Source organism: Rhinoderma darwinii, chromosome 7 (assembly GCF_050947455.1).
Source record: "Rhinoderma darwinii isolate aRhiDar2 chromosome 7, aRhiDar2.hap1, whole genome shotgun sequence".
In the NCBI taxonomy this organism is placed as follows: domain Eukaryota; kingdom Metazoa; phylum Chordata; class Amphibia; order Anura; family Rhinodermatidae; genus Rhinoderma; species Rhinoderma darwinii.
The window spans coordinates 48,268,088-48,295,750 of record NC_134693.1 but is presented as its reverse complement, the minus strand read 5'-3'; the positions used below and the strand labels follow the sequence as shown (position 1 = coordinate 48,295,750).

The 27,663-nt window shown below is 40.0% G+C and overlaps 1 protein-coding gene across 1 annotated transcript; it reads right to left on the bottom strand.

The window, feature by feature from the left end:
• Window positions 1-246: 246 nt before the first annotated feature.
• LOC142657168 (putative ferric-chelate reductase 1) lies at window positions 247-27,663 on the bottom strand. Its single transcript, XM_075832218.1, has 15 exons — window positions 27,459-27,663; window positions 24,847-24,983; window positions 24,172-24,263; window positions 20,546-20,606; window positions 13,987-14,313; window positions 13,393-13,494; window positions 12,648-12,810; window positions 8,864-8,980; window positions 7,202-7,314; window positions 6,126-6,212; window positions 4,698-4,795; window positions 4,567-4,625; window positions 4,310-4,444; window positions 3,546-3,586; window positions 247-336 (listed from the first exon to the last, which is right to left on the bottom strand). The coding sequence occupies exons 1-15, from the start codon at window positions 27,661-27,663 to the stop codon at window positions 247-249; spliced, it is 1,827 nt and encodes a 608-aa protein (XP_075688333.1).

The window sequence follows — 27,663 nt, the reverse complement described above, 5'->3', positions numbered from 1 at the left end:
GCTTTCTGCTTCTCTATTTGGTCAAACAATTATCTTAATAGTAGTTTGAGTTTTTGCTGAATTTGAAGTCAGGAAAATACAGTATATTGAATTAGTGAATGATAAAAAAAAATGAAATAAAACTGAAAGGTGGCGCCTCCCTGGGAGTTATCACCATATTAACTCCTCTTCATGCCACTCAAGACAAAAGTATAATTGTTATGAAATATTTACTGGTCCAACATGTGCTGTATCCCATTATCTCTACTATGAAACTCCAATTCCCACAAGCAGTGCAATAAGGAATGTCAGATTGCCACATAGATAGACAAGTAGCAAGTAAACCTCAGACTTTACCTGAAATAAGGAAAATAAAAAGAAATTAATGGGAATAAAAATATTAAATGAAAACTTTTTTATATATATATATATATATATATATATATATATATATATATTGTATAAGATTAAAAAAGGCACAATTCACACACAACTATTTCAACACAACTCATCCGCTGCTACAGAAGTTAGGCCGTAAAAACTGCGCAGCGTATCCGACCTGGAACCTGCAGTATCCGACCTGGAACCTGCAGTATCCGACCTGGAACCCAGAGTGTGATTTTTCGGACAGAATTTCCGCTGCGGAAAGCAGTGCTTGAAAACCCCCCCCCCCCCCCCCCCCCAAAAAACCTGCGATACTTCCCCTTCATCTACTCTGAGCATAGTCCGGCCTTCTGCGATGACGTTGCAGGCCATTTGACGCTGCAGCCTGTGATTGGCTGCAGCTGTCACATGGGATCAAAGGACATCCCAGGAGGCCGGACTGCAGGAAGAAGGAGGGCGTTCTGGGTAAGTATGATTTTTTTTTATTTCCATAATTGCGAATACGCCGCAAAAGTTACAACACTTGGCTTTCTGTTGTGGGCTTTGCATCCCCATTGAATTAAATGTTTTCTCTGCTGTTTTTTTCCGCAGCGTGGGCATGAAATTTTTCAAAATCTCATCCACTTTGCTTCTACTGTAAATGCTGCGGAATTTCCACACACAATTCTGTTGGGGAAACTCCACAGCGTTTACGCTACGTGGGAACCCGGTCTTAGTCTGAATCTACATATTATTTTAGGATAATTTTTCACGTGTTTTTGTGGAGTTTGTTAGGCATTTTTTGTTTAGGAATGTTGTGGCCAGTTGTTTGCTTTTAGTCAGTAGGAAAATATAAATTTCCCTACATACGTAGCATTTTTATTTGTGGTGTTTCTTTGGCATTTTTAATTCCAAGGGCCTTTTTTTTCCCAAATGCAGCATGCTATATGAATTGAATTTTTGAGGACATTTTCTCTCTATTAACATCGATTGCATCAAAAACTAGACCAAAAAACACTACTGCCTGTGTTCCCTATAGTAAATTTTGGCATCGTTGTTAAGGTTTTTTTGTGGTGCATTTAAAAAAATAAATGTAATAAAGGGGACCCTACCCTCTCAAAGTCATGTCTCCTTTTGCTTGGCACTCAGAGGGTCTGTTTATATACTTCAAATAAAACTCTTTTGGCAATGTGCTGTAACATAGATTTTAAAGGGTTGTCCCAACTTGACAGCCCCTTCTAAAATAAAATCCATTAGAAATGCAGTGTTGCACGGCACCCATTGAATGAGTGACCATATAATACATAGTACTACCAAGTAGGGATGCACGATGCATTGAAACTTTGATACTGTGCATCCCCAAACGGTTCGATACCGTTATTTCATGTATTTCGATACTTAGCTGTGCAGCCGCATAGCCAAGTATAGTAACACATGAATGAATGAGAGCGGGGCTGCGGCTGTGTAATACAGTCATTGCCCCGCTCCTGACAAGTGTGTGCTGTCAGGATGATGTAATGCGGCCAGCGCTGCACCAATGATTGCCGGCAATGAAAACAGAACATGGCGGGGTCACTGCAAACTCCCCCATGTTCTGTCCTCAGTGCCTGCACGGCCGCTCATTAGTGCAGCGCCGGCGCATCACCTCATGCTGACCGCGTGCGCACTTATTGTCAGGAGCGGGGCAATGGCTGTATTACACAGCCGCAGCCCTGCTCTATAACGGCGGAGATGAGAGAAACCTCTCATCTCCGCCGTTATTCTCCTGAATGCTGCGATCAAAGCTGACTGCATCATTCAAGAGGAAAGTGAGAAGGGGGAATGCCCCTTGGATCGCGTCACAGGAATTCCTGTGACGCGATTGAGGGACATACCATATATGGGCAGACAGCCCAGGGTCCATTGAAGGATCGCAGGGCTGTCTTACCATATTTCCTGTTAGGGTATACTTAGGTATGTCCTAACAACTGCCTGTGTACTATCAGTATATAGATATAAAGTAATATTAAATTTAAAAAAATACACACACATTTTTTACAATAAACATTAAAATAAGTCTCTCTACATAAAATACACATATTCGGTATTGGCGTGGCCGTAATAACCTGCATGACAATTTTTTTTGCGTCATTTATGTTGTGTGCGCTGTAAAAAAATAAAATAAAAACTGCTTTCTTTCACTTACTGTGAGGCACGAGGTGCGATGAATTTAACCTCCATGTGCCTCATATTAAGGCCTTATTTACACGAGCGTGTGCGTTTTGCGCTCGCAAAAAATGCAGTGTTTTGTGGGCATTGCAATTCCGTGTGTCATCAGTGAATGGTGCGCGGCTGCGTGATTTTCACGCATATGCCATCCTTATGACACGCGGTTTTGATGTTTAGAAAAATAAATTAAGGAAGTGCTTTAATTTTTTCCTTCATTTCTTTATCTACTGTTGCGCGAATCACGCGCGACACACGGAAGTGCTTCCGTGTTTTGCGCGTGATTTTCACGCACTCATTGACTTCAATGAGCGCGTGATGCGCGAAAAACGGCCAAGTATAGGACATGTCGTGAGTTTTACACAGCGGACACACGCCTGTCTGAACGGCCCCATTGACTAACATAGGTCCGTGCGACTCGCGTGATTTTCACGTGCGTATCACGGACGTAAAACACGTTAGTGTAAATAAGGCCTAATAGTAATTAACCCCATCATGTACCTTACACATTAACCCATTATGATGGGGTTAATTACTATTAATGTGAGGCACATTCAAAATTCATCACACCTCACATCACAAAATGGAAGAATTGTTTTTTATTACTGTTGGCAAAGTATAGTTTTGGTATCGAAATCGCAATACTACACAAAGTATTGGTATCGAAGTCCAAATTCTGGTATCGTAACATCCCTAGTACCAAGTCCACCAGAGTGGGAGCCGCTCTTGCCATTCTAATAGCAAGCATTAGATTAGCCATGGAGCATGGAGACAGGTGGAACATAGGTTGTTTAAAGGAGTATTCCACTTTCAGCAAATAAATGTCATGAAGGTTCCTACTAAATGACAGCAAGCAGAGATCTGGAAAACCAAGGAATTGATACTTAAGGTATATTGGAAGATTGTATAACTTTTTCTTATACAAATAAAAGCATTTTTTTCTGCCTTTTTTCTTATTCAATAATAAATTAAAATAAACATTATTTCAAAATTATTACCGAAGCTTCTGCATTTTTTGTGTCTGCTAATTTCTTCATTTCTAAAGACAAAGAAAAAAAAAGACAAAAAAATATTTGACATTTTACTTTATAGTTTGCAGGTAGTTTTACATTGGGAAAAGTTCACGACGTATACATTAAACGTAGGCTGTGATTCACTAGCGGGTTTTTTTCTATCGCTACATGCAAGTTTGTCAGGAGCATTTTGAAGATATTGTCAAGCTACTCAATGCATTCCTATGGACAGCGATATATCGCAGCGATTTATTGTACTAAGATAAATTGTCTGTAGCCCTAGCCTAAGGCCTCTCACACAAGAACATGTTCGGTCCGTGATATATGGTCCGTACGTCGGCCGCATTTACGAACACACTGCAGGGAGCCGGGCTCCTAGCATTATAGTTATCTATGACAACTGCTCCGTACTGTAATCATGTATTCAGTACAGGACAGTAGTTCCGCGGAGAGGCAGTGACACCTAGTGTCATAGATAACTATGATGCTAGGAGCCCGGCTCCCTGCAGTATGTTCGGTCCGGGAAATGCGGCCGACGTACGGACCGTATATCACGGACCAAACACGCTCGTGTGTGAGGCTCCTAAGGCATTCCTATAAACAGCGATATATGTTACTAGAAAAAAAAGTCTAGGTCTATCGCAGCCTAATAGATGGATTTTCAAGCACAAAATGAAATTCGAATTGTTACATGATTTTCACTAGATAAGTGTAAAAATGAATAGTTAATTTGAAAGCAAGTTTGTTACCTTTCTGTGCCATGTCTGCATTGATCTCTAAGGAAATTATGGTTAAAGCCTCCCAGCCAACAAAGCCGCCCATGACGTTGTCCATCCATCCGAGTCTATAATCTATGAACTGTAAGCCCAAGAAAAGATTTGCCACTGTAAGAGATGAGTAAAATTAACAGCATTGCCGGGCTACTTTAGAGTCCTTCTTACCAAGCCAAATATCATAGTACAATTCTCATGCCTATATCTTTGCTGTAGGAAAAGATTTTACACACCTGCCAAGACTTTCATCACCAGGGCATTTATACCATGAAACCAATTAAAAATGTATCTCCTATTGAAAGAAAAAAATATTGTAAGTGTTCACCCAGAAGGAACGTTGAACTTGCTCTGTTAAATAACTTACTGGCTGCTCTGTGGCGAAGGTCGAAAAAAGGAGATTATGGGTTGGATAAAGGCTAGAATCATCACAATGCACCCAAGGATAGCATGAGTGCTGGCATCCTGGGACACACAGGAAATGAAATTAGGCATTAGACATTATTAAAATGTAAAATCTACTGATATATTAAGGCCCAGTTCACTCAGACTTTTTGGGCGTTGATTTTGACACGAAAACCGTGACGAAATCAGCGCCAAAAACTTCCGAAACAGCCACCCATTGATTTTAATGGGAGGCAGATGCATTTTTTTTTACCTGGGCAGCTTTTAGCCACTCGCGGGAAAAAACAGCGGCATGTCCTTTCGGGCCGCGGGTCCGCCTCTGACCTTCAGTTGAGATCAATACGAATAAGAAAAAGCATTTTTCGCTGTGATTTTTGCCCGCTGTGCTCAAAAACGCCTATTTGTTTTAAAAAAAACGAAAGCCGCCCTCCCCAAATTACCTTCTTAATTGGAACCTTTCATCTGCCCATACATGTGCAGTATGTAATGGGCAGGGCTGTACAAACCCTGGGGCACTTTAAAAAATTTTCCTATCTTCCTTCGTTATTTAGATATTGATGCCGTTATATTTGGCACCCAATATTTAAATAACCCCCTGAACTGTCAATGGGGCGTGTAATGGCAAGGGGGAGTGTAACATCGCTGTGACACTGTCCAATCAGCTATGGACAGTGTCACATCAGGAGCTGTAGAGCGGAATTTTAAGGAAGATTTTGTAGTGCCAGTAGTTTTTACACGTTTTTTTTTCCTTCAATTTTTTATGCCTCAAAAAATGCTCAAAACGAGCGTTGCAGGTTTTTTTCTGCCTCCCATTGATTTCAATGGGGGGTCAGAGACGGAAACCGATCAAAGAAAAAGCATGCCACTTTTTTCTATTTTTCACGAAAGACTCTTGCGAAAAAAAAGCCCCTGCCTCCTATTGAAATCAATGGGGTGCGATTTGAACTGTTTCTTGGCGCTGATTCTGACACATTTTCCATGTCAAAATCAGCGCCAAAAAACACTTTGTGAACTACCTTTTAAAGTCAATGGGTTCCGTCAACCGCCGGTGGTGTCCGTCGTACAACAGTAGCGGCGCCTCTAGTTTTTTTCGTTGTTCTGATCCTCTGACGGAGGACACCAATGCAGGTATGAACCCAGCCTAAGTTTGAAGGGCGCTTGTTCATTACGTAAATTCAGTCTTTAAACCTGTGTTCTGTTGTTACTCAGTTTCCCTTTCATTAACAATACATTATTTTTAAGACAAATCTGTAAGAGAAGTTGAGTTCTGGAACTACTTCTGGCAAATACTTTTTTTAATGGCACTGTAATAGGTTGTCCCAGCTGGCTTTGTAACATAGCTATGCTGAATTTATTCTGTTAGTAATACCAAAATAACGCTGCTACTTACGTATGTCCATCCTTTACCCTCTACAAATGACAATACAAATGACACTATTGTTGCAGCCACTGTCAAAACCATGAAAACCAGGTGAGCCTGCAATTTAACAATAAGAATATTAAACAAATCGGAAACCGTAACCAAGAGTCATTGTCCGTAAGATCAAGCTAGAGCCAAATATCAGATTCTTTTGTATTGTCTGCTATCAATATTATTAAGTAATGAACAAGTCTAAGAACAAGTTACTATATTTTTGAATGGACATAGTCGTTGATGTAGGCAAGATTTTATAGATGAACACCTATAGAGACATGATTGCTAGACCCAAGAAATGCAATAAAAAAAGTATCAAGATTATTGATATACATTAAAAACATACATAGAGTAAAGGTACAGACCACATAAAACAGAAATGGGTATCATGGACAAAATATCTGGTCACATAAGTAACACCCAATGTATGTTTAGCTTAGAAAAGCTTCGGCCACCCCAGACAAAACTTTTCTAAGCGAAACGTGCGTCGGGTGTTTCTGGGTGTGCATGGCTACTGGTCTCAGGCACTTTCCTCATATACTTTTGTATCTTTTAAAGCACTTGCCTTACTAACTATTGAATTTATTTGATATGCCTGCAGGTTTTTATGTACCGATTCATAATGTTTCCTTTTTTACTCTTTGCACTGGCAGCATGAGCATCCTGCTCCTTCTATTATAACTTGAATTAGAGGTCTGGTGGATTGCTCATCTTCCTTACTTATGTGACCACATATTTTGTGCATTATATCCATTTCTGTTTTATGTGGTCTGTACCTTTCTCTTTTCACAATATGTATGTTTTTAATTTATACCAATAAACTTTATACTTCTTTATCGCATTTCTTGGGTCTAGTACTAATGTCTCTATGGTTCATTTGGATTTAGGAGTGTTTGTTTAGATCCAGACTTGTTCAAACACTTTGTTATTGGCCCCAATGCTATGTTTGTGTATATCGTTTTTGAATTACTCTAATGTAATATATAAGTAATAAACAATTCTGGAGCGCATTTAAAAAATTAAATTTTGGTAAATTTGTGGCATTTCATTACCTGGAGCCAAAGTGCTTTGCCCAATATAGGAGTCTTTGCTGCAGTTTTGAAATATCGAGCGAGAATCATCCCTAAACTTTCTGTAGTCATCCAAGCAATAAGCATGAGGGCCCCTGCAGAAGTGAAAGGATAGAATTTCCCAGACATAAGTCTCCTTCTCTCTTATACAATACAATATAGATACAATTCTCTCACACCAAAGTTTAGCTATCTGTAAATTAAAAAACTTTATGTATATATAGACCAGGGATGCTGAAATGGCAGCCTAATTTTCCCGATTTGTGGCCCCCAGGGAAAACTAAATTCATATGGCGCAGCTCCTTCAACAGGATAATGATCTAGCATGAGCCTTTATGTATGGGTGCTCTGCCCACCCATAAAGAGCAGAAGAGCAACTACTTTTTTCTACTCTGTTATAAAGGCACTGTATTAACTGTATGTTTATGTATATCTATGACTTTTTCATTTGCCTGTGATCCCTCCATATGTATTTTGCCAAAGCCTAGAACAGTTCTTGGAAGAGTGGATTTTGCTTTTTTTCTCTACTTTTAGATAAATAAAATATAAGAAAAAGAATGTTGGTCACAAATACAGCTGTTCAAAAAAGTCATATGTGTGTGCGCTAACCCTTGTACATTATTGCATGCAAATATAAGTTTAATATGAACTAAATGTGTTGTTTAGTCTAGAAAAATTATTTTAAATTTGCCTCTAGGACATTTTGAGTTAATAGAGGGGGTCCCTCATTTGAGACCTCCATCCATTAATCGAAGCAGAGAGCAACTACAAAGCTTTCCGCTTCTATAGAGTAGCCAGCGCAGCAGTACATTAAATGGACATTTCATTGATTTCAATGTGCAGCATGTAATGCTTCATTTCTCCTGAGATGGCGCCGGAGGGGAATAGAACATTTGCTTGCAGGATCCACTACAGCTGATCACTGGGGTCCCAGCAGCAGCTGAGATTATTATCGGGTGACCCTAATGTGAATATGTGAATGCAAAAAAGCAGATAACTCCTTTAACTGACATGTCAGAGAAGTCGAGTTAAAGAGTAACTACACTTTCATTAAATTTCAAAAGTGTAAATCGTTGGGGGTCTGGGTGCTGAGACCCCCACCGTTGCTGAAACAAAATTGCTCAAGCACACCCTCCCCCCCCCCCTCTGAGCGATTTGCACCTTCAGCTGTGATCAGCGCTCCCTGTCAGGCTGAAGGCGGCTTACATACGTCTATGAGCCGTCTTCAGGCTGATGCTGGGCGCTAATCACCGCTAAATGTGCAAATCGCCTAGCTGAGCTCTTCTGCACCTTCATTTCAGCAACGGTGGGGGTCTCAGCACCCGGACCCCCACCGATCCAAACTTTTGATATGTCTCTATGACATAAGTTTGAAAGTGTAATTATCGCTCTTCCCTATAATATTTCACAGAGGAAGTTCAGGTCTATGCTGCTGTTTGCAGGATCTTTGCACTCAAATTTATTCATAAAATAGTTAATCTGCAGGGCTAGGTAGTTATTATGTATTTTGCCTTCTTATTTAACAGATATTCAGACATCAGAGCCTGAGTGTATCTGCAACCTCTGCACCCCTTTACAGCTACGCCACTGATCCAAATAGTATTACTTGGATGCTTTGTCTATGGAGGCAGAGTTCATACTAACCATGTGTCTTTACCATTATGTGCATGTTGTGCTTTCTGTGAGTCACATTGGAAGTGACAGAGAGATCAACTTTGTTGTCACTGGAGAATACTCCCGGTCCATGAAATCGGATCCTACCTGAAGAAAAAAAGCAGATTTAAAATGTATTTTATAAAGCAGGGAGCTGTCAAAAAAATGACACTCAGTATAGGCGTGCAACCTGCGGGTAGTTAAATAATGTTATTTTGTAAGAATAGGAAAAGGGAATTATTTTGAACTGTACATATTTTCACTTTTTTTTGTCCAATATTGAAAACGTTATTTAACTTGTCTTTACATTTGTTTAGTCCCCCTAGGGGACTTGTAGAAGCGATAGTTTCCTCTCTGGTACTGTACACTGCAATACCCATGAATTGCAGTGTGTTGTAAGTTTTACTGGCTCCTATTAACCCCTTAGTGACCAGCCCATTTTAGGCCTTAATGACCAAGCTATTTTATTCGTTTTTCTATAGTCGCATTCAAAGAGCTATAACGTTTTTATTTTTTCGTCTACATAGCTGTATGAGGACTTGTTTTTTGCGGGATTAGTTGTGCTTTTTAATGGCACCATTTTTGGGTACATATAATTTTTATATTAACTTTTATTAACCTTTTTGGGGGGGATTATAAAAAAAAACTGAAATTCCGCCATTGTTCTATGCGTTTTTAAATTGACGCCGTTCACTGTGCGACGTAATTAACATGTTACCTTTATTCTATGGGTCGGTACGATCACGGCGATACCACATATGTGGAGTTTTTTTTATGTTTTACGACTGTTGCACAATAAAAACACTTTTGAACTAAAATTATTTGTTTTTGCATCGTCGCTTTCCAAGAGCCGTAATTTTTTTATTTTTCCATCAATGTAGTGATTTTTTGGGCTTGTTTTCTGCGGGACAAGACGTAGTTTTGAATGGTACTGTTTTGGGGTACATGGGACTTATTGATTCATTTTTATTATGACTTTTTTGGGGGGCAATGGAAAAAAATTGCAATTTCGCCATAGTTTTTGGCGTTTTTTTTTTACGGTGTTCACTTTGCGGTTTAAATTACATATTAACTTTATTAATGGAGTCATTACGGTCGCGGCGATACCACATGTGTACTTTTTTTTTTTTTTTTACACTTTTACTAAATAAAACCACTTTTTATGGAAAAAAATGATTTTATTTATTTTTTTACTGTACTTTTTATTAATAATCTTTATTTCACTTTGATGACTGATTTTATTAGTCCCACTAGGGGACTTTACTGTGCGATATTCCGATCGCTGCTATAATGCTCTGGTATACTTCGTATACCAGAGCATTATTGCCTGTCAGTGTAAATCTGACAGGCAATCTGTTAGGACGTGCCTCCGGCGCGTCCTAACAGGCATATGTCCAGGGCAGACCTGGGGGCTTTTATCAGTCCCCCGGCTGCCATGACACCCCATCGGAGACCCGCGATTGCATTCGCGGGCCGCCGATGGGTGAGAGAGGGAGCGCACTCCCTCTGTAAACAAAGTTAAATGCCGCGGTCGCTATTGACGGCGGCATTTAACGGGTTAAACGGCCGCGATCGAAGTAAACTTCGATCGCGGGCGTTGGAGCAGGAGCTCAGCTGTCATCAGACAGCAGAGCCCCGGCACCAGCCTGCACGGGAGACCCGTGCAGGACTTAGACTAGGCTGACGTGAAAAGGCGTCAGCCTAGCCTAAAGCCCAGTAGTGAATGACGTTAAAAGGCGTATTAGTGGTCACTAAGGGGTTAAGGTTTGCCTCAGGCAGGACTTGATAGGTTCACAATGATGACAGACCTGGGGGCCTTCATTAAGACACCAGGCTGCCATGACAAGCAGAAGCACCCCAGCGAACGTGGTGCAGGGGACGTGATGAGGTGACGGATGGGCCCACTTGTTCTAATGGCTTAGATGCCACAGGCGCTATTGACCATAGCATTATAGTAGTTACACGGCCGGATCGGAGTAATCTCTGATCGCAGCCATTACAGTGACGTGTCGGCTGTAACATACAGAGACACCCACCAAATATGGAGCTGCTCAGCCTGTAAGGCCGCTCAATACTCCTCCTTCCCGGCCGTGACATACTGTTACATCAAATATCGGGAAGGGGTGAAAGGGGATGTCTCTTAATTTATCAGATGTGGACATCATAAAGAGGGCCCCCGCTTAGGACCACCTTTATGAGACATAATTGTCTTAGTAAGGTAACTTCTTTAATTAGCTTTCTATGAAATTGGTGTTATTTTTATGTAATACACTGCGAACAGGGACTGGTATGTGTGAATTCTCTGTTCAGTGCTGCTAAATATGTTGGTGCTATATAAATAACAGAATATTCTCCTTGTCTGTAAGTATAATATGATACAGTATACATAAAAGATCACAATTTCATGGTACCTCTCACTGAATAAATACATAAAACAAAAAACAACTGATCCACCCAAAAATAAACATGCTATATTAATTTGCAACTATACATGACTATCCCTCTTCTTCTTGGTCAGGCAACCAAGTGTACTTAAAGGTAATATTGTCAGAATGTCACATTTATGTTTTTAATGTGTACCCTACACCTCTAGTATTTGGTAAAGGGGATTAACAGTAATGCCTTGTCCTGTATCTGGAAAAAATTGTAGGGGCTCCATGCACTTTACTGAGCACAACGGCTTCTTTATTCTAGAGATGAGACATTAATGGGTTCTAATCAATGTGCCCTCAGTGTAGGAGCTCAAATATGTCAAATTATGAGACTAAGGCCTCGTTTACACGAGCGTGATACACGTGCGTACGACGCGCGTGCTTTTCACGTGTCGTACGCACCTATATTAATCTATGGGGGCATGCAGACAGTCCGTGAGTTTTGCTCAGCGTGAGTCCGCTGAAAAAAACTCACGACATGTCCTATCTTTGTGCGCTGTTCGTGCATCACACACCCATTGAAGTCAATGGGTGTGTGAAAACCACGCATGCCGCACGGAAGCACTTCCGTGAGAACTGCGTGATTCGCGCAACAGCTGTCAAACACTGAAGGTAAACAGAAAAGCACCACGTGCTTTTCTGTTTACAAACATCCAAACGGAGTGTCATAATGATGGCGGCTGCGAGAAAATCTCGCAGCCGCGCATCATACGCTGATGACACACGGAGCTGTTAAGTGCCTTTTGCGCACGCAAAACGCAGCGTTTTTTGCGTGCGCAAAACGCACACGCTCGTGTAAATCAGGCCTAAAGGTCCTTTTAGATGGCCTGATATTGGCTGTGAAAACGAGCACGTCAAACAGCACTCGTTTTCTCTAGTCACAAGGAGCAATGATCGGTAATATATGGGGATGGATGTTTATTACTTGATCGTTTGTCGCCATGCATATGCATAATGTCGGCAGAACATCTACCTGTTTACCTGTTTAGAGAGATGTGCCGCCGACTAGCGACCATTAGATTGGCCACATAAAAGAGCCAATGAACACTTATTTGCCTGATCACTGGCCCGTGTTAAAAGGCTTTTACTAATGGAATATATATTTAAATTAATAAAAGAATAGTACATAAAGTCTATCTGTCTTAATATTACTCACTGTATACCCAGCAAAAAAATCATTTATGTATTACCATTGTAGCCTCTTCTGAAGTCGCACTAATTACAAATCTATCTCTTAGTTTTTACACTTCAAGCACATTTTTTAATTTAATTGTAGTGCGCTTTTATAGGAGATGCTGTACATTGGAAACTAGAATATGTAGCTCAAACTAAACATTACTCACCATTATCAACAGGTCCATATGCCACAAACATGTAGTACGAATCAGAATTGTTACTGGATCGGGCTTGGTAGGTGGGAAGTTGTGTTGATATTTGATTTCTTGAAGTAAAAGAACATTGTATCACACCGCTGGTGAAAGATGTCATTCTGACATCTACATTACTCTGTCAGATAGGAAAAAGACATTAGTAAAAAAAAGATGTGGAACATTAGAATGCATAGAACTGTCTTGTGTCACTGTCACAATAATTGTTTATGGAACATTAAAATCCCTAATTTCTCCCAATTCAGAAACCTACTGCCTGAGAAGTTTGTCAAATTCACATTTCAAAAACATACATTATTTTATAGTATAAGATGATATTTGAACATCAATGAGGTAATGAGGCCTTCATCTTCATTTTAACATTTAAATACAGGGTTATATACTAAGAATCAGTATGGTTGAGTAGAAAGAAATATTCTAAATATGGACAAGGGATGAGATGGAGTAAAGAAAATTCACTGGTGTGGTGATAGAGATAGGTAATATTGTGAGATCATACAGGTGGCAATGACATGACAAAGAGCCAAAACATAATGTGGTACTAGGAATAAATGTAATAATGTCATCTGTATATGCTGGTCGCCTGATACATTTTATAAACACATGGAAGGATGTCTTAAAGGAAATATGCCATGTCTTCATGGCAACCTCACTAAAGCTTGCAGGAGACCTTCTATCTTTCTTCGCAGTGAGAACTTACCAAAGGTAAAACGCGAGGTGAAGTTTTTCTTTCAGCATAAGCATGTTGGATTTCTACTTGTCCATTTGAATTTATCACACAGATATATATGTCATCTTCTCCCTGGGACACAGAAGCAGGGTTCACATAATTCTGTACACTGACACATTACACGTGTTTTAAGTAAGGCTTCGTTCACATCTGCGTCAGGGTTCCGTTCTGACGTTCCGTTGGAGCTTCTCGTCAGAACGGAAACCATAGGTTTCCATTTGCATCACCGTTGATTTCAATGGTGATGGATCCGGTTTAAATGGTTTCCGTTTGTCTCAGTTGTGCAAGGATTCCATCGTTTTTACAGAATGAACAGCGCAGTCAACTACGGTATTCATAACATCAAAACGACGGAACCCTTGCACGGCTGAGACAAACGAAAACTATTTGCACCGGATCAGTCACCATTGAAATCAATGGTGATGTAGACGGAAACCTATGTTTTCCGTTTGTGTCAGTCAGGGTTCCGTTCTGACGGGAAGCTCCGAAGGAACGTCAGAACGGAACCCTGACGCAGATGTGAACAAAGCCTTAGTAGAATGTAGGCAGTTTTCTTTTGCTCACCATGAGCTGGTCATCTGAAAAGCCAATTGATAAATATCCTCCAGAAGGGCCACTCATCTCGAAATGATATACACCATCATCAGTCAAAGCAGAGGACATGAAGAAACAGTTAGTACTTTTGGAAGGGTTACAATCAGAAGGTTTGCTCAGGCAAATTTTCTGTGAACCACAAGTCTCACTGGAAATATAAGTTGAAGTAGGGTGGCTGGAGGAAACAGAGGTAGAAGGTGTCAACCTACTACTACTTGTACTGGGTGGACTGGAAGCGTTTGAGGCAGCAGTAGAAGACACAATTGGGCTGCTTGTTGTGTTGGAGTTCAAGAAAACCTATAGAAAGGAAAAAAAAAGTGTTTAACATACTATTCTGAAAAAATCAATATTTTAGCTATGCTTGAAAATTAAACAACAATTAAACTACACAAGAAATAGAAAAATTCTACGTAAGAAGCCATGTTCAGTCCTATTTAAAGGACAATTCCCCCTCAAAACAAATATAAGAAAGTGTCTTAGTATATACAAAATAACTAGAAGATGTATAGGATCACAGATTTTTTTTTTATGTTCACTTAACCTTATAATGCAATATAAGCATGGGCTTATGAGGGATCGCTATTGTGAAACTAATCTGATTCTATGAGGAGGTACAGTAAGTTCTAGACTGGACCTTGGTAAGTCAGTGGAGGATTTGTATCTTGACTTTTCAGGTGTTTGATACTGTGCTGCAGAAAACTTTGGTACATTAAATGAAAATGCTGGGACTTGGGGGAAAATATATGTAATTGGGTTAACAATGCGGGGGTTATAAATAGTTAATCCTCATAATAGGTCCTATGTTATCAGTGGGGTACCATAGGGGTCATTATTGGGCCCTCTTTTTAAAATGTATTAATTACCTTGTAGAGGGCTTAGAGTATAATTTCAACATTTGCAGATGATACTAAGCTCTAAAGTCATAAACACAGAGGAGGATAATGTAATACTACAGAGGGATTTAAACAAGCTGGCGTAGTGGGCAGAGAAATGGCAAATACAGTTTATGGAAGGCTATGCACTTGGGCTGATGAAACAAGTTCTACAATTATGAATTAAATAGTAAAACTTGGGGATAATGGACAGTAAATTTAACTTTAACAACCAGTTCCAAGCAGCTGCTGCCAAGGCAAATATAATCATGGGATGCCTCATGAGAATAACATAGTTTTGCCTCTATACAGGTCACTAGTCAGATCACACATGGAATTTTCCAAAACCACAAAAAAGGCCATACTTACTAAGTGGGTGGGTGAAAACCCGTTCCCAGCAGGACGCAGACAGGTCAAAAAATGCTGCAGAAGGAGGGTGCATTAAAGAGTGATAGCCACTCCCACTAGTATTGAGGGGAGTGGCGAACTAAGTGCTCACAAGTGTGCGATAAATGAGTGTCAGTGTTTGTGTAGTGCTAGGGTGTGAATGTATGGTAAAAAATAAATGTGTATGTATGGAAGTGTGAGAACTGTGTGATAATGTAATAAAAAATAAATGTGTGATGAATAGGGATCAGTGCTGTGAATAGTACATGGGGTGTCAGTACTATGTGTAATACGTGGAGGGATAATGTGCTGGTCGTCAGGCATAGCATATCTTGCCAAATCACAGCCTATTTGTAACGCCGCTACTGTTAGCTAAGGCGGGCTGCTCTGCATGCCTAACCAAACGCCAGCACATCATGCCCTCCCAGCATAGAAGACCTGGCCGCGACCTGAAAAAAAGTATACATAGTAAAAATATCCATGAAACATGGGGTATTAGTTGTTATTTTGGCCAAAATACGCAAAGCTCGCAACCCAACGTGAACTTGCCTTGCAAGTCCCTAACTAGAACGTTTAGTTCCTAATTTAAAAACACCAGCAGAAAAAAATGGGACATAGATAACTTCAAAACCACGAAAAAATGCCATACTTACTAAGTGGGTGGGTCCCAGCAGGACGCAGACAGGTCAAAAAATGCTGCAGAAGGAGGGTGCATTAAATAGTGATAGCCACTCCCGCTAGTCTTGAGGGGAGTGGCGAACTAAGTGCTCACAAGTGTGCGATAAATGAGTGTCAGTGTTAGTGTAGTGCTAGGGTGTGAATGTATGGTAAAAAGGAAATGTGTATGTATGGAAGTGTCAGAACTGTGTGATAATGTAATAAAAAATAAATGTGTGATGAATAGGGGTCAGTGCTGTAAATGGAATATTGTGTACAATTTTGGGCATCTGTGTATAAGAAGGAAATACCTGAACTTGAGCGGTTGCAGAGGAGGGCAACCAAGGTAATTATAGGGGTTATTCCATCAATTAAAAAAAAAGATCTGAAATGCTCTTAATAGCTGTTTTAAAGTAATTTGCCGTTTTTCTAGCACAAAAAATACCTCTTTCATCATCATTAGCTTCCCTGTGTCCCCCTTGGTGCTGCAGTGAGACTATGGTACTCTCTGCCACAGGATGTTGTGATGGTTGGTTAACTAAACAAGTTCAAGGAGGGCAGGGATGCCTTTCTTAAAAATATAATGTTACAAGTTATAGGTACTGAATTTCTGGGGATGGGACGTTAATCCAGTAATTTTTAAAATTACAAAGAAATTGAAAATTTTTGGAAAAGGCACAAAGTACTACACCGCGTTCCAAATTATTATGCAAATGTTATTTTTCGCTGATTTTCCTAAATAGTCGATGCAAATGACAGTCAGTATAATCCTCAAGCCATCAACCGTTGGAGTACAATGCGAATTTTATTGAACAAATCTCCTCATGATAACAGATTTTTTTTTAGAAGTGAAAAACTCAAAATGCACTGTTTCAAATTATTATGCACAACAGAGATCAAAACATTTTAAAGGTTGTAAAGAGAACTAAAATGGTAATTTGTTGAATTTGCAGCATCAGGAGGTCATATTTACAGAAATCAAAAGCTCTTTCAATCAAAAAAAACTTAACAGGCCAAGTTACATGTTAACATAGGACCCCTTCTTTGATATCACCTTCACAATTCTTGCATCCATTGAATTTGTGAGTATTTGGACAGTTTCTGCTTGAATATCTTTGCAAGATGTCAGAATAGCCTCCCAGAGCTTCTGTTTTGATGTGAACTGCCTCCCACCCTCATAATATTTTGCTTGAGGATGCTCCAAAAGTTCTCAATAGGGTTGAGGTCAGGGGAACATGGGGGCCACACCATGAGTTTCTCTCCTTTTATGCCCATAGCAGCCAATGACACAGAGGTATTCTTTGCAGCATGAGATGGTGCATTGTCATGCATGGAGATAATTTTGCTACGGACGGCACAGTTCTTCTTTTTGTACCACGGAAGAAAGTGGTCAGTCATAAACTCTACGTACTTTTCAGAGGTCATTTTCACACCGTCAGGGACCCTAAAGGGGCCTACCAGCTCTCTCCCCATGATTCCAGCCCAAAACATGACTCCGCCACCTCCTTGCTTATGTCGCAGCCTTGTTGGGACATGGTGGCCATTCACCAACCATCCACTACTCCATTCATCCAGAGTTGCACGGCGCTCATCAGTAAACAACACGGTTTGAAAATTAGTCATGTATTTCTGAGCCCACTGCAACCGTTTCTGCTTGTGAGCATTGTTTAGGGGTGGCCGAATAATAGCTTTATGCACACTTGCAAACCTCTGGAGGATCCTACACCTTGAGGTTCGCGGGACTCCAGAGGCACCAGCGGCTTCAAATACCTGTTTGCTGCTTTGCAATGGCATTTTAGCAGCTGCTCTCCTAATCTTATTAATTTGTCTGGCAGAAACCTTCCTCATTATGCCTTTATCTGAACGAACCCGTCTGTGCTCTGAATCATCCACAAATCTTTTCACAGTACGATGATCACGCCTAAGTTTTCTTGAAATATCCAATGCTTTCATACCTTGTCCAAGGTATTGCACTATTTCACGCTTTTCGGCAGCAGAGAGATCCTTTTTCTTTCCCATATTGCTTGAAACCTGTGGCCTGCTTAATAATGTGGAGCGTCCTTCTTAAGTAGTTTTCCTTTGATTGGGCACACCTGGCAAACTAATTATCACAGGTGTCTGAGATTGATTACAATGATCCAAAGAGCCCTAAGACACAATACCATCCATGAGTTTAATTTAAAAACTAATAATTAAATGTTTATGACACTTAAATCCAATGTGCATAATAATTTGGAACACGGTGTATATTTGTGGAACTATTATGGTCCTGGTGGGCCCCTTAAATAGCGGGGCTAGTGCAAAGGATCACTAATAGTTTCGCTGTCTGTCATTGCTAAGGTGTTCAGGTAGTTTGGTTTCACTGGCTGAGAACCTCACTTCATGAGTACACAGTCTATTTTTTCCAGTTGTTTTTGTGGTCCACACTTGAACACATTTCTTTCTGTTTTTCATCTAAATAGATCCAAAATTCTGTGGTGATTATTTTCTTAATATATCTTTATTGTGGTAAGAGTTCTGTTAAGTACTCAGAGCTCTGGTTTAAATGATACAATTTTGACTGTCTGCAGCTGCCACTAGGGGGAGCTTAAGCTCTTTCTGCACACTACATTAAACACAATAATATAACAGTATTAAAGGAACAGTGTCACCAACATTTTTTTTTTATATCAGTTTTATGTTAGGGTTTTATTAAAAACGTTTATATTTATTTGTGTGTTTGTGTGTTACTTTTTTCTATTTTTACACTTTTTCTTCCCTATGGGGGCTGCCATTTTTTTTCCATTTCTGTATGTGTCGATTAACGACACATACAGACATGGAATACGGCAGCTCCAGTCCCACACAGTCCCACACAGTCCGATTTGAAATGCGCGCCGTCCGGCGCCATTTTCCTGTGGGCCGGAAGTCGCGGCCGGGCAGTAAGATTACTACTTCCGGTCGCGGCTTCCGGACTTGTGCACATGGAGCAGCGGCAGCAGACGGAGCGGACGGACCGGAGGGAGCGGCGGCGACTGGAGCAGGTAAGTGATTTCTATGTATGTTCGTGTTTCAGTGTGTGTTTACTAGTGTATGTAAACCTTCTACACTGTGTGTAGGCTCAAAAAATGGCGACACACAGTGTAGGAGGTTAGACCGTTCAATCCCCTCGTTTCTCCCGGCACTAGCCAGGATAAAGGAGGGGGGGATTCTGAGAGCTCACTAGAGCGAGGGATTTTTTCTCAATTTTGCAGCATAAAGCAATGTGGTTGCTTTACCACATGCAATGCTGCAATTTTGGGAATTGCTCCATCTAGTGACCAGTGCTGGGAAATATTATAAATTGAATCCAATTTATAATATTTTCTGACTCGTGAAAAAAATAAAAAAAATTAGAACAATGTTTAATCACCTACACACTAATTGTTTAACTAAAAAAAAAAAACATGTTTTGCTGGCAACACATTCCCTTTAAGTAAGCCCCCTCTTGTGGCAACTGCAAGAAGTGGGGAACTGGGGTGCTGAAGACCCACCAGTGGAATTCATTCTGGCAACCTAAAGCTACATGGGAACATCTGAAAATAACATTGTGGAGAATGTAACAACATTTCTACGCCAGTTTAAAAGGGATGGAGCTTAACAAAAGGGGCGTGGTCATCAATGTCCCAATGCATTTAATCTAAATTATTTAATCAACTGTCATAAGATATAGCGCAAATCTACGCCAGCTCCTTGTTTCATGGGAATTTTCTACGATTCAAGTACCTGTTATTAACTACTTAAGGACAAGAACTATTTTGGGCCTTCAGATACAAGAGATATATATTTTTTTTCATTGCTGCATTCCGAGGGGCATAACTTCTTTATTTTTCTATGAACTTAGCAGTATGAGGGCTTGTTTTTTGTGTGACAAGTGTATTTTTTAATTCCACCATTTGGGGGTACATATCAATTATTAATTACATTTTATTACATTTTTATGGGGGTGTAAAAAATTCAAAACAATTCTGCGATTAATTTTTTTCTGTAACAGTTTACTGCGCGATATAAATAGCATGATATATTCTACGAAGTTTTACTACTTTTCGACAATAAGTGCACTTTTATGGGATAAAAAGCTATTTTAATGGTGAATTTTTTTTCCCCCACTATGGGACTTCAGCATTACATTTTTTGATCCCTACTACATTGCAGTTGTCCTGTATTGCAATGTAGTATGCCTGTCAGGGTTACACTGACGGGCAGCCTATTAAGCCCTCCTTTAGGCAGGGCCTAATAGGCATATCGACTACCATGGCAACCCGCTGGCCACCGCATCCAGGCAGAGAATGAATAGAGATGGGTGCAGCTCTCCCTACTGATTTCTACGGGAGTTACAGAAACAGCCGAACAATATGCGGCCACCTCACCATTTATACTCTTTGAATGCAGTGGGACGGGGGTAGATGCTGGCAATCATATCTATCAGAAATTTATGGCATATCTCGTGAAGAACAGTCTTCACTTGTAGATTCTTAGCTAACCAATAAGTTTTCAAGTGGAAGATATAGACAAAAGAGACAAGCTTGAATGAAAAGACCTGCCAGTCATTGCCAATTACATTTACCCTATAAAATGCTGCTTGAAACACTTACAGTGAGCTTAGGACTTTCAACTCCCACCCAGAATGTACGCTTTGATTGAAGAATTGTTGCTCTACATCAATGAAAAATATGTTAGCCATTGGAAAAATATATATAGAGTTGTGGCAGCCATTTTTGCAAAATTGACAACAGAAAGTTCAGCCATATTAATTTTCACTTTTGGATTAGCTGTAGATGTCATTTTGTCACCATGTTCTATTGTTAACAAGTGACAGTTTTACCATCAGTTGTGGAAAAGCAAATTTATTTTTCCAGAGAATTGTCTTTATTAGATCTATTGTTTGCAGAAAATGTTAACATGTATGGCTGCTTCACTGATCCATATAGGTGGAGTTGTATTTTACTTATTCTATTTTTATATGCTTAGGTATTTTGTTACAAAACTGATACTTTTTCTTACGACCTATATGTAAGTGAACCATTTAAAATTACCTGGTTTTCTGCAATGCTTACTAATAAAATATGGTTTGATTTTTATCTAAGTCACAATTATAGGCAATCTGACTAAACTAATAACACACAAACATTTGTACTGTTCGTGTCTTTCATTGAGCATATTGAGTAAACATCAACAGTGCAGGGGGAAAAGTCCAAGAGCTAATTGGCAAAAGGTGTTTCAATTAAAGAGATGAAATTGGAAGTGTGGGTTTCACAAGTGCTTTGCATTAAATAAAGGCACACAGAGCCTGGTTACTGACAAATCTTTCTTCTCAAGAAAGATTGGCAATCAAGAAAACAACTTTTAGCAGTCCTCCGAAGACGTATTATAGTGACACATGAAGCTGGAAAAGGCGACAAAAGCATTGCTAAAGACATTGGTGTACATCAATCCACGGTTAGACAAATTTTCTACAAATGGAGCAGGACTATTGCTAATCTTCCTACGACTGGGCGTCCGATTAAAATCATTCCAAGAGTATAATGGGCAATCCTTAAAAAGCTGAGAATGAACCCTAGAGTAAAAGCAAAAGACCTATTGAAGACTCTACAAACTGCAAAGTTCTCTTTTCATGTGTCCATTTTTATAAAAACACTGAACAAGCATGATGTTCATGTAAGCACACCCTGAAGAAAGCCACTGTGGTAAAAACAAAACCCCATTGTGACCGGTCTCAAGTTTGCTCAGACCTCCTGGATGTTCCATAATGCTTCTGAGAAAATGTTTTATGGACAAATGGGACCAAAGTGGAACTTTCTATGTTTGGTGGAAAAAGAACACAGAACACCAACATCAAAATCTTATCCCAACTGTAAAGCATGGTGGAGGGAGCATCATGGTTTGTGACTGCTTTGCTGCCTCACAGCCTGGACATCTAGTGATCATTAACGGTATGTTCACATAGGTCAGATACGCTGTGTTAAAGTGCATACCGTATCTGACCTAGAACCCACAAGGAACTCCAGCCACAAAAAAACGCCCAAAATAGTGGTGCCGATTTTCAGGCAGTACTTAACTTTACTCGCGTTGCCTTAGCGACACGTCACTCTGGTCTCCGTGTAGTCTGGCCTACTGTGATAACACTGCAGCCCATGTGACCGCTCCAGCCTGTGATTGGCTGTACCAGTCACGTGGAAAAAAAAGCCATCCCAGGAGAACAGGCTGCACGGAAAACAGCTGGGGAAACAAGGAGCCGGTGCTATGACAAAGCCAGGGAGATGAGTGTAGACTTTTTTATTCAATTTAAACTTCAAAAAGAGTGTTTTTTTATTTTTCAGATATGCGATTTTTGCGGTGGAATCGCAGCTTCTTCTCTGAAAATATCGCAACATTTGAATTCAATAGGGAAAAAACACAACAAAATTCAGCAATTCTGCAGCATAAATTGACATGCTACAGATTTTAAAGAGTGCACTACTTTTTTTTGCAACTGTATGCTTCCTATGTAAGGCCGCATGCACACGAACGTGCTTTTGCGGCCGCAATTCCCCCGAAAATCCACGGGAGAATTGCGGCCCCATTCATTCCTATGGGGCCATGCACACGACCGTGGTTTCCACGGTCCGTACATGGCCCGGGAGCCCGTACTGCAGAAAGAACGGGCATTTCTTATTACGGCCTTATTCTAGGCTTATAGCAAATAACGGTCGCGGCCATGTGCACGGCCCGCGATTTGCGGGCGGCTCGCGGGTGAAACTCCGCCCCCGGCCGACCCGAAAATCACGACCGTGCACATGGCTACAGTCGTGTGCATGAGGCCTTGGCTTGCACTGACTGCAGTCTGCTATGAAAAGAGACTATAGCTATTAGAAGCATTGGAGTTTAGTATTAGTAAATTGAATTATTACATTGTTGGATGTTACTTTGATTTTATTTCTGTTATAAACTTTTGATCTTGTCACTCTTTTGGAGATAATGAATGATCTTAAATAAAAAAAACAATTGCACCGTCTGCAATGGAAACGCTTGACTGATTATTTAAAGGGGTTGTCCAGGTTTGGGGCTGTTTTCTATATTGCTGACCTATCCACAGGATAGGTCATCAGTATATGATCGGTGGGGGTCCAATATCCGGACCCCACACTGATCAGCTGTTCCAGCTGCCTCTGAGCACCGGAAGCTATGCAGTGGTTGGTGCCGTAAGCAGATGGCTCCGTACACTGTTTAGCGGCCTTGCTTCAGCTCAGTTACTATTCAAGTTGTCAGTTATCATGAGTCAAAAAGATGCCCATACAGGATTGAATTAGTAGGCGCTTTCAGAACCAGAGTTTGAGGGTGGGTTACTGTGCCTGGCATTCAGCTGAAAAGGACATTTGGTAGGAGCATAGTGATAAGCTGTCTGTCAATCACCTGGTCTCAGCCAATCCGCATCATCAGTGTAATTACCACTGCTGACTGGCTCTCCTCACAGGGCTCCTCCCAAATGTCTTTTTCATCTGTATACCAGGCATAGTTTTCAGCCTCCCTCCCAAAACCCTGGTTCATATTTTGTGCAATATGACGCCGAATCGTGGTGCATGGAGGTAACATCCTATTGCATGACAAAAAAATCTTCTGTAGGCTCCATCTCTAATTATTAGTTTTCCGTGAACTCAACTCGAGAAAGGATAATACTAGCTGCTCTGATGTCTCCCTTACGCAGCACACACAGGGAAGAGGAGATCCTGCTCTCCTATCTCTCTTCCAAACTCAGAACCATCGCCAGCATGGAGTGCATTATACAGGTGTGTTTCTGTGGATCCAGCACTGGGGTAAGGAAGCAGAGCACTTGCTGGAAGCAGCGGCAACATTTTTGTCTCTGTCTCCATCTCTCTCCAGCTCTCTCCTCCTACTCTCTCCTCTACAGACATCTATGGGCAGCAGCGATAATCCATCTTCTTCACTGAAGACAGATTCTATCAGTGAATTGAGAGTGAGTGATCAGTGCATAGGGGAAGGGGGAGAAAAGTCAGTAGATAAGTGGAGAAAACTGCATTTTTCTGTAATAAGATATTTTACAACCGTTTGTTTTTTAGCCTTGTACTATTTATTTATGGAAAAAAGTTTAAAAGATGGTTACTCTAAGTACAGTTTGTAGTTTTTTGCTATGGAGACAGTTGTGTACGGCAAATATCAGCAGGATTCAATTTGCCCTTTATAGTGTCCTATTGCTCCCAGCTGAAAAATGTTTGGTACTCACTTAAATAGTATATTGCTGACTGATGTTGGAGCCACCCATAGTGCTGAGATATTGGATCTTTTGCTTGAATCTTTGTGGGTAACTGTGGAATTCTGGAAAAGACACAACAGATAAATAAAAAAACAGACTCAGCACATTTGTTTCTAATGCTGGCTCCGCTAACTAGCTCACTAGAGGTACAAACTAGCTACAGTAGATAGGATGATGGTTCACAAATAAGTTTAAAGTGAATGTATAATTTCTTCCGTAAATGTTGAAATCTGCTCTGCAACTGTCTGTCTAATGGTGCCCTTACATTCTACTGTAATTTTAGAACTGTGGTCATCAGAACATACTGATTATCTAATAGATTACTGCATAAATAGCAATTCCAATTCCTAATATATACTTGTTATCAGAATCACTCCCTGTAAAAGCAGTAGTATTCTCATAAATTATGTTTATATCCTGAATTCTGTAATTGGCAGTGCAATGACAAAAAAATTTACATTTCCCACAAAACCACAAACCTACTGAGAAAAACTTTTATGTAACTCCCTAATATATTAGTTTAGAATGATCAACGATGAATGTACACTATATAAAATAACTTGATTCAACTGATCAATGAGAGGGACCTTCACAACATCATCCTTGTTGCTAAACTTATAGTAAGAGGTGTACCCCACTACGCACCACATTCTCGCCACAAGTGAGACTTTGTGATTTAGGGTCCATCACAATGAAATGGCCGACAATTTCATTTCCTGGTACTGTACGAGCTTGCAGGAGAAACCCTTCAAAATATGTTTCAGGATTTGCCTGCAGAGTGACTTAAAGAAAGGAGAACAGTTATTATTTTAGTTATACTGTATATGTCTTGTTTAATAATTGAGGACATATGTTACCATGCCCATACATAAATCTCCAATCTCCATACAAGGAGGTGCTACCACAACCAATGTGCTTTTGACTTTTCCAAAGAGGAATAAGGATGATGTATATTAGTATAAGTTTGCTTCAAATAACCATAACCCGGTTATTTGGAGCACCGTTTCATGTAGAAAACTACAGAAACCGTTAGTCTTGTTTTGAGAAAGAGCATATAGTAATTGTTGGGAGATTCCTTGGGAAATGGATTTATAGAATCCTTCATCTTCTACTCTCTGGATTTCCTTACCTAAAGGGCCTTCTCTTCCTTCTTAAAGAGGATCTGTGACTAGTTTATTAATTCCCTATCTCCTAACTAATCTAATAGGCGCTATGATGCTGATAACTACAGTGTAATTTTTTCCCCAAAACTTTTATTATTTGCAAAGTTATGAGCATTTTTCTAAATATGCTAATTTGGCTATACTTGCCAAATGGGAGGTTATTCTCTCTTGGGTGTAATGGGTGTAATGTTTTCTGTATGATGCTGTCCAATCAGCATCATACAGTTCTCTTCTTCTCAACCCAGCAACACAGCATGGTCATATAGCACACAGCTTCCATTCTTGACTGTGTTTTCAACTGGTGATATCTCCGGTTGTTTCACAGCTAGAAGATTAGAATCTCATCTTTCATATTCCACTACTGCTCTAGGTGGTCCACAGCTATTTGAAGTGATCCCCCTTCCCTCCAGCCTCAGTCTCTCACACTGTGTGAAGCAGCTTCTTGCTGATAAGACAGATCAGAGGCTGTGAGGTAGCTCCACCTCAGGAGAATCGCTGCTGTTGACACCCACTTGTCTAGTACAGCCACATTTGCATATTTAGAAAAAAGCTCATAACTTTTAAAATAATAAACTTTTTGGGACACAATTTTCACTAGCATTATCAGTGTGACAGCGCCTATCAGATTTGCTAGGAGATAGGGCATTACTAAACTAGTGACAGATCCACTTTAAGTGAATATTATTATTTTTTGTTTAAAGTTACATTTTATTCACATATAATACAGTCAGCAGGCACAGCAGCTATTACAGAAGTGCCAAATTACAAGAGGTCTGGCAATAATGAAAATAGCAGGATATATTTATGCATAATTCGATACGCTGTCTCGAACAAACAACAACTAAAAAAACAAAACAAACAGCTTTTCAACACATAAAAAGGAAAAATAGAAAGTCATATGCAGAGTTCATGATAGACGTAGTCCCTAATAGTAACCCAGTGGAGGACAGAGAGAGGCAGGAAACACTATGACAGCACGTACCAAATAGGGTCATCAGAAAAAAGGGTTATGATTAATGACTGGTGTGTGGGTTAACTACCCATGGTTGTCATATCTTTATAAAATTATCCAGGGGCCCTCGTGCTTCATATGTAAGCTTGCAAAATGGAAGATTACAATTTACCATTGCAATCAACACTTGTAGCGTAGGAACCTTGGGTGCTTCCAATGTGTGAGAATAGTTTTTTTGCATAAAACAAGAGAAGCATCATGACGGATCTACAAGGTCCTTTGGTCCTGTACATCCACAGGATGTACAAGGTCCTTTAGCTGCTTTAGTGAATTTTATTGCAAAGGCTTATGACTATAATGATGATAAATCCCCATATTTTGATTTGTTTGATTGACTTGTATAATAATATTTTTTGCAGGAAACAGTGAAATTATGTACAAAGTTCAGGCAACAATCTGGTTCAACACCATCCAGTCTTATCCACTAGATGTATATAGCCTACTGACTCAAAGCAGCTTATTCACTCTGTATAGAAGTGTCATGTATAGTGTATTCCACAGTGTTATTGCCACAGTAAAAGCTCAGAGGTTAAAGTTCTTCTGTGGAATGCATATAGATAAGCCCTTGATATTCAATAATGACATACATTTTGTCTTCTAATTAATTAATTAATTATAATGAAGGGGTAAAGTAGTTGTAATTGTAAATTGAAATCTCAATATTATTTTAGTTTATTATAAGATATTTAATTGGTGGGTACAGAGTATTGAAGGAAAAGAGAAGAAAGCATAAATGTTCTCAAGAGAACCATCCATTACTGATTTAGAAACCCCATTTGATTTCGTTTTAGGGGGAATTAAGCCCACTGTTGTAAGATGCGTTAAATGTATTGAGAGGCGCACGACTCTTAATGTATCTTGGGCAGTCCATGTGACACAAACTGAAATTTACAGCAGCTATGTATATTTGTCAGGCAACAGTGACCCTGTATCCCCCTCTGCTAGGCACCGAGCACTTTTTACATTTTATTTCAAAGCATTCAGGCACCAAAGTTTTTGAATTGTTTTCTGCCAGAAAACTGGCGCTAATCACTTAATAAATCTCACCCTTTTTCTGAAAAAACATATATATTAGCACTTACCTGTGATTTCAACTCCAGGTCTGTATGAGTAACTGGAAGCAGATAAACTGTATGGTGGCTCTGTTGTCTGTGGCACAGTGCGATGTTCCGGCATCATTGTGTCACATGATTTATAGACCAGTCCATTGCTAAATGTGGATACGTGTGGGACGAGGAATGCATGAATCAAGACACCTAATCCACATCCAAACACACAAACCTTCAT

Bases quoted from the DNA above. Each gene is read 5' to 3' on its own strand.
- LOC142657168 (XM_075832218.1), bottom strand. From the start codon at position 27,663: ATGAAGGTTTGTGTGTTTGGATGTGGATTAGGTGTCTTGATTCATGCA. The intron at 13,495-13,986 runs GTGAGCAAAAGA...TCTGTGTCCCAG, and splicing joins TTTCAGATGACCAGCTCATG to GGAGAAGATGACATATATAT. The intron at 4,445-4,566 runs GTGTGTAAAATC...CATCTCTTACAG, and splicing joins GGTGATGAAAGTCTTGGCAG to TGGCAAATCTTTTCTTGGGC.